Source organism: Micromys minutus (assembly GCF_963924665.1).
Source record: "Micromys minutus genome assembly, chromosome: 8".
NCBI lineage: Eukaryota > Metazoa > Chordata > Mammalia > Rodentia > Muridae > Micromys > Micromys minutus.
In genome coordinates, this window is record NC_137977.1 from 68,509,072 (window position 1) to 68,521,338 (window position 12,267).

The 12,267-nt window shown below is 47.1% G+C and overlaps 1 protein-coding gene across 1 annotated transcript in view; it reads left to right on the plus strand.

The window, feature by feature from the left end:
* The first annotated feature begins 270 nt into the window (after nucleotides 1–270).
* CYB5A (cytochrome b5 type A) overlaps nucleotides 271–12,267 on the plus strand; it is a 30,248-nt gene continuing 18,251 nt past the window's right edge. The window contains exon 1 of the mRNA XM_080920470.1: nucleotides 271–503. Within this exon, the coding sequence (XP_080776596.1) occupies nucleotides 375–503 (129 nt within the window). The 5' untranslated portion in view covers nucleotides 271–374. The remainder of the gene's footprint in view (nucleotides 504–12,267) is intronic.

Sequence of the window (12,267 nt, forward strand, 5' to 3'; positions counted from 1 at the left end):
AAGCTTCCTCTTTAATTGGGTGTTCAAGCCTCCCCGGCTCCGGTGACCCCACCCGCTGTCTCCAGCGCAGACTCAGAAAAGCGCCACCCCACCCTAAGAGCAGGCCCCGGGTAAAAGTGAAGGGCACCTCTTTTAGCCAATCAACGCCGTGCGTTGGGCTAGGGGTAAATGATTGGACTAGTGGAGGGCGTCGGCTGAGGGCGGGAGCACCATACTGGCCAATCCCTGGAGGCCATACGGTCTGTGCCCAGTTTGAGGCACCACCCCCGCCCGGTCCTGGGCCGGGAATGTCCCGGGCGGAGGCAGCTCAGACCTGATCATAGCACTACCCTGCACGGCTGTGTTGCAGGGCCCGGAAGGCTCACTGTTCCGAGATGGCCGGGAAGTCAGACAAGGATGTGAAGTACTACACCCTGGAAGAGATTCAGAAGCACAAAGACAGCAAGAGCACCTGGGTGATTCTGCATCATAAGGTGTACGATCTGACCAAGTTTCTCGAAGAGGTGAGCTGGGTCACGGTCCAGTAGGGCGCGGGGAAGGGTGGCCCTGGCTGTGGGTACCCCCGGCGTGACCTGGGACCAATGTCCGAAAATGCGTTATCAGAGTGCTCAAGTGTTTGAGAACATTTAGGAGGCCCTTCCGCGTCTGCACACTTGTGTTCGCTTCTGAGCACGTTCACCTGCTTGGGCACACCTGAGTCTGTGCTCCTGAGTGCCTTAGGTTTGCACATCTGGGAGGTGGGAAAGCATCATTGCCGTGTGAGCTGTTTTTGGTGGAGTACTTGCAGGCCAAAGCTGGATACTGAAAAGGTGCTCAGGAGTGTCCTGAATAAATGCTACCCACTTGCTGGGAGTGTGCACCACGGCATAAGGATTTTGAAAGATTCTTTCTCCTTTTGTTCTTTTGTTTTCATGTAAGGCTCTCTCCGTGTAGAATAGAGAACTCCATTTTCTAATGTACTTCTAAAATCAGCCGGTTGGAAATCTCGGTCTTAAAAGCTGATTCCCCAGAGGGTTCCCTAGGGTCTGAAGTCCGGGGAGGGGGCCCACTTCCTGGGCTACTCTGATGTCCAGGCTTGTAAGTTCATTAGTGTTCATTCAGCAGACCCTGAAGGATGTAGACCTGAATGGAATAGTAACTGTCTAAGAGCCCCGCTCCTGGTGAGTGGCCCAAAGGTTCCCTACTGTGTGCCTTGAGCTAGTCCTAGGGAAGAGAATTGGGCAGCACGGTAAGGTCTGAGCGTCATCTTTAAGCTACTTGGGACTTGTAAAATGGCTTAATTTAGAGGAAAACATTTCCTCTGGCAGTGCTGGTCTCAAGATTTTTACGTCCCAAGGTGCGTTTTATGGTCTTTCTCTTTATTCCTTCCAGATGCACTGTGTGAGTCACAATGACCTCTGCACCCCACTTCTTTCCAATAAGTAAAAGTGCTTATCGATGAAGGTGATTTGCACATTTGTTTGTTTGTTGGTGGACCGGGCAAAAGTGTTAGTTAGATTATAGTTTCCATCAAGAGATTTGTTGTACAGAGATTGTTAAACACAGAAAAAACTTGAAAGTTTGGAGTTGAAGTTTTATGGTAAAATACTTGACTGTTAACAGTAAAATAGGGCTCCAGTTTAATAAGGAGTGGTTTGCAGTGTCGACTCAGATCTGCCTTCCTTCTGCTGAGCCCAGAGCAAGTTTGCATCATAGCTTCTTAAACGAACAGTCCTGTACTCTGAATCCAAGGCCCCACTTCCACCCCATGATATATATAATTCCTGATTTTTATGATAAAATGCGTCCCTTGACTTTGTGTATTTAATGAAGTGCAGCACTTGTAAACAGAAAAGGACACAACATTGGGGCATTTTGTACAATGCAGCTGCTTTAACTTGTCCCATTGTCCCTTCAGACAGGTTCCTAGACCTAGGTACTGTGGAGTTTTTAGGTTGCGTCCCTGTCCTATACTCTGTTGATGTCCTAGCAGTGACAACCAGCACTGTGTCCAGATACTGCCAAATGTCCCACAGGACAAAGAATTGTTTCTGTTAGAGAGTTGCTGCCCCCAAATAATTGTGCTTAACTTTTAAAAGTAGATCTTTGAAGTAAGTAAGGGATGAGACTATTAAACTATACTCAAAGCCATTAGGTTCTCTTGTTTTATTCTCATGAGGCAGGGAAAGGGTGAGAGGACCCCACAGATTCACTGAGCTCAGCCAAAGGGCTAACAAGGAGCTGCCTAGTTGGGAAACAAGCTGGAAAACAAATTCCTTTGTTCTGACTAAGTCTTTGGTACCCTTTCTCCGAGAATGGCTCAGGAAGAACAACACTCCTTGCGCAAACAGGAGAAGCTTCCTGGGAACCAATCATCTAGGATGTGGATGGAGAGGACAGAGTTGCCGAGAAGCACAGGGAATGGTTGGGGCCTGTTGCTTTAAGGGTTAGAGGGACTGAGGACTTACCTGCTTTGTGCGGATGTTCTACCGTGTTGAAATGGAGCATTCTCTGACCGTCAGACTTCTCGGTCTATCCCAATTCTGCCTGGTGTTGACATATTTCTCCCCTTTATTCTGTAGCTTGCTCTACTACTAATGACTGCTTGTTTCACACAGCGTCTTGGTCACTGGCTTTCCTCCCCTAGCTTGGCATTGTCTTTAGGATCTCAGTGCACCAGCAGGCACCGTACGGTTCCCTGCGCCTGCCCGCTTGTGCCTGTTTGGGTTACTACTTCCACACACACACCTCAAACATGTTGCCACAGTTCTTCTTTCTAGATTCCTTCAGCTTCAATTATTTTGTTAGGTCTACACAATTTATCTCATGCTTTTTCTTAAAACAGAAATATTTTACAAGGCTCAGAGTATGTCTGGCCCTGTGCCCCATTTTCCCTGCCTCCCTCTGCTTCTATGTCTCAAGGTTTCAGAAATTTAATGAGCATTTGAGCTGAAGAATATGTCTGTCCTTGCTAATTTACAAATGAAATAAAATGGGAGGAGCATCCTTCTTACCTTTCTGGAACTTTCTGTCACCACGAGCTGTGTCTCCACAGGCTCTGGATTCACCCATCCACGTGGCCATGCTTTCCTGAGGCTGCTCTGTCCTCCAAGAATCCCTCATTTCTGTTGAAGCATTGCTATGGTTGGCTGGGTCCTGCTCTGCTGTCTGCCTTCTCTGTGCCTTAGATTCCTTGTGCAAATAGGAGACTAGCAGTGCCTGCTTGCAGCTGGCATAGAACTAAAGCATTTGACTAGTGTAGTGTGCATGCCTGTTGATGTGTATATAAAAAAGAAAAGATATGTCCTGGGTTTCAGCACCAATGATAGGAAAGAGATGAGGGGGGCATTTGCTTCTTGGAGGTGCGGCGAGGCAAGGGGGATGCCTCTGGGGGACCTATTTTGGAAATCCCTTCCCCCTGAGGAACCAGCCACAGGACAGTACAGAATAGAGTATTCAGAAGATGGGGAAGAGAGTTAAGAGGGTAGTAGAGGCAGAGAGAGAGAGAAGAGTAGAGAAGTAGAGGCTGGCCATGAACCAGGGAAGGGAATGGGGAGAGGGGGGACTAAGGGGGTAAGAGAGTGGAGGAAGAGAGCAAGTGACCAAGAGAGAGGAGGGGGCAAGCAGCCTTTTTTATAGTGCCAAGTAACTGGGGTGGGGTATACCTGGCTATTGCCAGGTAACTGTGAGGTGGGGCTTACAGAATCCCAACACCTGTAATCTCAGTTTTTCCAAGACTCAGGAGTCAGGCAGGAGAATCTCCAAGAGTTAGACTGGCCAGCCTAGGTGACAGTGAGAATTTGTCTCCAGAAACCAATACTAGAAAAAAAAAAAAAAAAAAAAAAAAAAAACCACAATGCTTGTTGAACACAGATCATGATGATTTTTTTCCTGTTCATTGGAAATGGCAGTCAGGGCCAGGCACGAGCCGCGACTCCCCCTTTGCAGCGCCCTGTGGAGGTGAGGGATTGAGGTGTGTTTTAGGTGAAATGTAAACCCAGAAGATAATCCTGAAATAGGGTAGTGGAAAAATTATCTTTCTAGTCACGAACACAGTTTGAAGGTTACTTGTGCAATCTGAACTCTGTCTTCCTGAAATAATGTTCCGATGTTCAGAGGTAGGAACCCAGCAGGGAGGCAAACTGAACAGGGCTCTCATCCCTAGATGGTGCCTGCCAACAGGATTATGAGCCTCATTACCTGTACGTTTTGAACCTTTTTTTCTCTAGTCCTACCCCCTAGGTTTTGAGTTTATTATTTATGAAATTGAGTCTTGTCATATAAGATCATGGTATTAGCAGGTTAATAATTATAGAAATTTGAGAGACTATTATTTGGGATGAAAACAGGTATTAAGGGCCAAGGAGCAAGTTTGCATTTCCCTGTTCTGTGGTTGGGCAAGGTTTAATCAGAGCTGAGGAAGGGAGGAAGAGAGCATCATGAATAATCCCATTGCCTTTCTGTTCTGGGCAGTGGGTGTTTGTAACAGATATTTCCAAGACCGTGTTGAAGGCCCACAGAATATTTTTCTAGGAATGCTGATATTCTGTGATTTTAAAACGAGTCTTGAATATTCATTGAAAGCATCCCGCCTTGCAAAGACTGTTAGCTTCTGACTCACTTGGGCTTTTTGGTGTCTTAATGAAGTTTTGCTTTTTGTGGCTACTTACCTTCCTGAGACAAGAATTCAGAGTCTGAGGACCGTTGTCTTCCTGAGACATTTAAGATGCCCACCTTTTTTTCTGAGAAGTGGAAGGGCGCAGGTCTTTAGTTCAGCCACATGTACCTTTAATGGATATAAAGTGGAAATCCTACTACTTAGTGATGTGTTTTAGATGGTGACTTAGGCATCCTCCGTAAATAGGTAGGAAAGCCATATCTTGTAAGACCGCACCTATGTGTCTTTTAAGCATTTCTACAGTTGGGGAAGGTGTTCTTTTTTTTGAAGAGATTCCGGCTTTGTTTTAACACATTAAAAACCCAAACAAAAGCAAGAGTAAAATAAAAACAAAGTTAAAGCACTAGACCCCGGTTGAGACAGAAAACTCTTGTTTTCTGTTTGTCTCTAAGGTGATGAAAATTTTGTAAATAGGGAAGTAAAACAGGTTATACAGGCCAGCCAGGGTGAATAAAGAATAGGTAAGACGCTAATCACACTTAATGTGGACGTCTATTATTCTAGAAGAGTCTAAAACCCTGGGAGACAACCCCCAGCACCTCTCTTGTGTAACAGAGTCTAAATAACTGTGGTCCTCCTCCACTCCTGGGAACTGTTGGGCTGCGGTGGGGAGACTGGTTCTGGTCTTCGAACATTGGGAAAAATAATATATGTGGAAAACCCTTAGAAAACCATGGAAAGAGAAGGTGTTCAGGCAATTAAATGTTTGGTTTGGTTTGGCTTGGTACTGAAGATTGAACTCAGGGCCTTGAGCATGCCAGATAAGGCAGTACGCGTCAGCCCACTCCTTGCAATTTTGTTTTACTGTGAAGCAAGGTCTTGCACAGGCTGGCCCTCAGTGCCGCCTTACCCACTTCCATTGATCCCTTTGTTCTTGGGGTGACACTGTAGCTTAAGGGCAGAGAATTATGGAACATGATCTAAGCTGTAGATTTGATCCCCCGCACTTGAAAAATATTTCCCTTACAAATTGTCATTAAGTTTTGCTCTGTGTTAGGCCAAATATTGATTTAATTGGTAATTAATAATTGTAATGTTCAGCAGTGAAAGAAACTACTCAGAATTCAAATATTCACCTGAAATATGATTTTTCTAGGAGGATGTGTCACATACAGTCATCTCACTTCCAGGACTTTTAAATATAAACTTTCACAGCATATTTGTTGGGGTGAAGAATCCATAACTACCGTGAAGACCTGGTTGACACACAGGGGAAGAAAATTACAGTTGCCCAGGACTGCACGCCACACAGAACAGCTCGGCGCATGTCCTGCGGCCAGCTCCACAAGTGTGAGCATGTGCCACGCTTGCTCACACTGTGCTTTGTAGTGAGAAGGTTCCCCATGCTCTCTCTTCCGCCCTTCCCCACTGAACTCTCCCCCTCACTCTCCTCCTTCTACCTTGGTTGTTTACAGTAGATCCTTGTGAAAAGTTGTGGTTTTTTACATTTAATTTCCATACTTGCCATTGATGTACTCTGTGGTCGTGACCCTTGTGGACACTTGTAAGGAGTCACATGCCCAGAGGTTCATTTCTCCCTCTCTCTTCCTCTCTCTCCTTAAGATGATTTATTTATTTATTTTCTGTGAATACACTGTCGCTGTCTTCAGACACACCAGAAGAGGGCATCAGATCCCATTACAGATGGTTGTGAGCCACCATGTGGTTGCTGGGAATTGAACTCAGGACCTTTGGAAGAGCAGTCAGTCAGTGCTCTTAACCTCTGAGTCATCTCTCTAGCCCCTCTTTCTGAGTCTTTTTAAGGTCTCTCAGTGACCAAGAAACTTGCTTGTGATTCACTCACCTCTTCTGAGTTAAGTGGGAGTGTGTTGCCATTAGTATGTAAGTAAATTTTGCTACTATTACAGTTTGAGGAGTTCGCATAACTGTCCCGCCATCCTCGTTGTCTTTGTGTTGGGTGCAAGACCATGTGACGAGTGACCTGAGAAACAGCAGATCCAGCAGGACTAGAAATAGCAGTGCCCCAAGCCACTTCCTCTCCCTTCAGACTTCATGCCTGGTGTTACCCTGGGATGTTCTCTTGGGATGCAGCTTCAAGTGTATTTGTGAACAGCTTCCTGGGGCTTTTGCTGTTACTGGAACGGGAGAATGAGTTGGATGCACTGAACTGTATAGTAGGAGGTCACTGTGGGTGGTCATGGTAGGTGGCCTACAGACCTTTACCTTTGTGGCCTCTGATCATAAGGATCACAAAGATGGAGCATACTTTCCTTACGTCTGTAAAATAAATTCTAGTCAGGTGAGTGGCAGAACAGTGGCCCCCAAATCACCACAGAGGCTGGGGAGATGCTGAAAGAGGAATGGATGGGGGAGGAGCAGGAGGAAGGGAGTGAGGTATTGGTGACACCCGTCCAGGCCCACTTTGGCTGGCTGACTGGTGACACAGCCTGTTTGCAGGCCTTGTGGTACCAGATTTTTTCTCTCATGGTGGCCTGGGTCACAAAATATAGTCTGCCTGTTCTCTGTTTTTTTACTGTGAAAGTAAATGTCATCTATGAATTCCCTCCTTTTAGTGAAGTAATAAAAGCTATTGGCAGGGACATTTACTGGACGTTTATAATGTTCATTATGTAGTAGTCTGTAAAACCAACTGCGTTTTGGTTATAAAACCTTTGTTGGGGTTGCTCAACTGGTAAAGTCCTTGCTACGCAAATAGCAAACAGAGGACTTGAGATTAATCCCCAGGCCTCATGGTAAAGTCTGGGTGTGCACACGTATAATCCCAGCGCTAGGAAGGCAGAGTTGGGATGATTCCTGGAGCTCACTGGCCACCTAACCTACCCAGCTCCAAGCTGGTAGAAGTCCCTGGGTCCAACAACAATGGAGACAGCATCTGAGGGATAGCCCCCAAGGTTAACTTTTGACCTTGTACACATGTGCACAGCCATTCCAGTTCACAGAGGTTGCTCAGCACTCTTGCTCAGATTGTTCTTGGTCACTGGGTCTGGCTTAACCATCTGAATGATTATCTTCTGGGAAGGAACAGTTCCCACGTGGCAGGCATGTGTGAGGAGGCTGTGGAGGATGTGGAGAAGCCCTTTAATTGGCAGTCCTTGGAAGACATGCTGACCTTACCCCCCTGCTCGATCTTGAGTGAGCTGTTGGTGTATTCAGACGATGGTGGCACCATGAGCGGCCAGCCTGCTAACACATGCTAGCAGTATGCTACGAAGTACACAAAACTCCCTCTTGGGAGGGTCATTTCTTGCCCTTCGGTGACTTCCCCCAATGTGCCTGGATTTAAGCCCCAGTGGCTGGGCCCTGCTGGTGGTAACACTATCTCCTCTCCACCTACCCCTTTGTTTCCCAAACCAGCTGGACCTGTTTCTGCCTAAAACCTTTGTTCTTCTTCCCTCCCTGCCTGTTCTTGGTTCTGTAACTACTGCCCCAAAAAGCAGATTACAGCTCCACAGGAAGGGGTAGTTCTCTGTCTTGACAGTGACATCAGCAGGCACCTCAAGTGAATGCTTGTGTCCTCTGGATGGCAGGTGTCCTGTCTGTTCAGTGCTGTCTGTCCTGAACCTAGAGACTGCTCAGCAAATGCCCCTGCGGTGGACCGTGACAGCTGCCACCCACTCTCTACACCGGTGCTATTTGACCCCCACCCCTTTCCCACAAGTGGCTCTTGGTAGCATTAGGATCTTTTCTTTTTCATAGACACTTCACCGGTGAGACTGCACTGATCCTCTCAGCACTGTGGGACTTGGTTGTGGGAATCTGGCTTGTTGTATAACCACAGAGCAAAGAGCACTTGGGCCAGGTCCTGTGCAGCGCGGCAGAGTGGTGATCAGCACAAACACCACATTCAGAGACGCGTTCCTGCCTCTTCCGGTCTAAGCCAATGCTGCCACGTTGTCCTTTCTCAGTTGACATGACATTTCTTTCTCACCTTCTGTTTTCTGATCATTATAAACAAGTCCCTCCCCACCCCCACCCCTGCTCTGGGCCATTCACTTCACTATCCAACATCGTATCCCCTCCCCGTCCTGTCCAAAAATGCACACACATGTGACTTCTGCAGATAGCACTTCCCCGGTGTCTCCTCTGCCCCCTGTGTGGTGGAGCTGTAGAGAGGCCTGCCATCTCCATCCGCCCCCACCACGCTTTCATCCACTCCTTTCTTTTAAAATCCCACCAGTGCGATGTGTCAGCTGATGTCATGCCTTTGTCTGTCTGGCTTCCTGGATCCCATCTCCCGGCTCCCCCTGCCTCCCTGGTCACCTTTGGCCTCCTGTTCCCACCTATTGTGACCTCAGTATGTGACACCCTAAGCCAGGGTTTTTTCATTCTTCCTGGACTATCCTGTCCAATGTCACAGCTTCAGCGCATCATATCCAGGGCAGAAAGCTCTCCCTCCTGAGCCTGGGATCCCTGTAAGCTTGTCAATTCCATGTCTCCACCTAGGCATCTGATAGACTTCTCAAACCGAACATCAAAGAAACAATACCCGATTTTCTGTCCCAGACTTTCATTCTTATTCTTCCCCATGTCAGTTGATGGCACTTGTGTCCCCCAGTCTTGAGACTCTTGCGCTCCGTGTTAAATCCCTGAGAATAGCCTGTTGGTTTATCTTTCACATTAAAGTTAGAAGCCAACCAGCTCTTAACTAGCTCTGCCGCTCTCACTGGGCAGATTCCTGTCATCTCATGCCTGACCAGGTCTCCCAGGACCCTACTTTGCTCATCACAAGACTGACATTTTAGAAGTAAAGGCAGCTTCTATCACTTTATTCTGCTTGAACGCTTCCTGGTTGATGACTCTAATTAAAAATCTGCATTCTGGAGAGCGTAGCACTGGCGCATACATAGATCAGTGGAATAAAAATAGAGAATTCCAGAAATAGACTTGCACAGATATTTCTGATTTTTCACAAAAATATAACAGCCGTTTTATGAAGAAAGGGTAGTCTTCAGCAAATGGTGTGGAATGGCTGGGTGCCAGTAGTTAAAAAAGAAATAAACCTTGTTCTAAACCTTCAAAGGGTTTCTATGGTCCACTTTGAGCTAATTTCCAACTGTTACCCCAGGAAGGCATATCTTGCTGGGTTGGTGGCTCCCACCTGTAGTCCTGTCATGTGGGAAGTTAGGATTGCTGTGACTCTGAGGCCAGTGTGGGCTTCCTAGTGCGTCCCAGGGCAGCCTTAGCCAGAGTGAGATCTCAAACCACTAAGACAGACAGACAGACAGCCAAAACCTGTCCTGACTACATTCTTCTGATCTGGAAGTCCATCTAGTTCCTTTGTCTGTCTGTCCGTCCATCTGTATGTATGTATGCATGTCTCTCTCTTTCCTCCTCCCCCTTCCTCCCTCTCTTCCTCCCTTCCACCCACCCCTCCCCCCATTCTGTGGTCACACCAAGGCCTGGGTCATGCTGTGTTACTGTATCACTGAGTTACATCCCCAGCCTTGTATTTGTTTCTAGAGGACATGGCCCTGAAACACATAATCATTGCATCTGTTTCCACTGAAGGATGTACTCTGTGAGTCCTGGAGCTTTTCAGTCTTATTCATAGGCACCTCCTAATCTCTAGAATAAACCTGAGAAGGGACTCACTATGTGTGAGTTGATTGAATGAATGAGATCTTTAAAAAGTATAAAAAAAGAAAACTGGCTGTCGGGTCACTTTGAGTCATTTCCTGGGGGCCTGTTTTATTTTTCCTTTGGCTGCCTGCAGATTTCAGTCCCGCACATTCTTCTTAGTGCTGAACTGTGGAAGAAGAGCGTGTGAGCATCCCTCGTGCTCTGGTATAGAGGAGGAAGCAGGGACGTGGCATGTCACCGCGGTCAGCACTCCTCTTCTCTCTCTGGTGTCCATGAGGTAGTTTTGGCTCTTCAGACTCAAGTAGAGCAACAGCCCCTCTCGGGTCAAAGTCATCTGCCTCTTGGTCCCTGGTTTTGGTAGCTTTGCTAATCTTCATGAAGTTGGTTCAGTCAAGAGCCCACTGTGATCACTGCAGGCTGATTGGCATCTGGTCCTCCCGTTCCTCAGAAGCAGGCCTGACCCCAGCCTTTCTTCCCTCTACTTTAAAGTCATTGCATCAGAACCGGGGACTTTTGTGTCCTTCAGGAATTAGAATAATGATATGTCTCCAGTGTTTTAACTTACTGCATCTTACCTAATGAGACAGCTTAGTGAGATTGGATTAAACACACTGGTCAGGGCACACTGACCAGGCATACATAGAGTAGGCACTGACTCATGGAATGTTCCAGTCCAAACACTCACTGTTTTATTTCCAAAAAGAGGAATTTTTCTTGCCTTTTTCAAGGAGAGAAAACCACTAGTTGTCCGGCAGCTCACCACTGACACCCATTTTACATAGGTGCCCCCATAACTGACCTTAGAGAGCTCACTGTTTTTATGTTTCTGTGAGCTCTCCGAGTCTCTGGCTCAGTAGAGTCGAGAGGCTAGGAGTTAGACAGGCTCCCTGGTAGAAGAAGCTGGCCTGGCAGTCTTGGAGATTCACCGCCTTTATGACCTGGGCACAGCTTCTTTCCTATCTGTCTCTGCCTCCTAGTTTCTCAGAAGCATGGTAGCCGATTCAGTCCATCATCCTGGTGATAAAGGGGAGTTAGCAAGAGTGGGGATTCCTTGGGGCTTGGTGTTAGAATTTGCTTTCAACAATTTATTGGGAGTGGGGTCACGGGGTAGTGAAGGGAAACTACATTATTAGTTGAACAAGTCTTGGGTGCCAGAGTTACTACTGTTCTGCTGCTTAATCTTTAGTTTGAAAGTTGACTTTAAGGTTTTCATAAAAGAACGTCTGTATAGTGAAAGGTCTCATACTGGGAGCCAGGGTGCGGAAGGGGGCACTGAAACACACTAAGGAGCAAGGTGTTTATGAAGAGTCACAGCGGCATGGCGGAACTTCTGAGGAGAGTTCAGGCCCCTGGCATCGGAGACGGCCTGACAAGGACTCTGCAGAGAGGAACTGAGGCCTGAGCGGCACCGTGGAAATCTCACACTTATGAGAGCAGAGGAGGCGGGGGCAGGGAAGACGGTGGGGAACAAGTGGTGTGGCCTTTGATACCAACCTCCATGTAAACTCCAGGTGAGAGGTCCTAGCACCTCAAGTCTGTTGATGGGGGGAGGGAGTAGGGGAACTAGATAGCTATGTCTCAGTAGGGTGCTTGCAGTGACTGAGAATTGAGGAAGGATATTATGACCAGAGAAACAGCTTGAGTCTAACAGATCGTTCCCTCCAGATTAAAATGTCCTATCCAGAGGGAAAAGGGGAGGCTAAGGGGCACAGGGAACCCACATGTGCAGCTCCTGGGAGTCCTCACTCCTGTTGGATGGGCTTTCTGGTGATGCGCCTGTAATGCCAATAAGTCTATTATCAGATGATTTATGATCTGTTGTCAATGCTCATCCTGGGGAAAAAGTCACTCAACACTCTTCTACTAGCTGGGAAAACAAAGTAGAGATAATAGAATAAGTGACAGTGACAAACTACATTTAAGAGAAGCCACCTCTCTATCAGGAAGAGTTCAAGTCTCTCCACATGCCTAAAAGCTGCCTATTTCTACATCACCCCAAATTTAGAGGCACAAAGCAGAGGCTTTAGATGGCAAAGGTCATCAGGGAG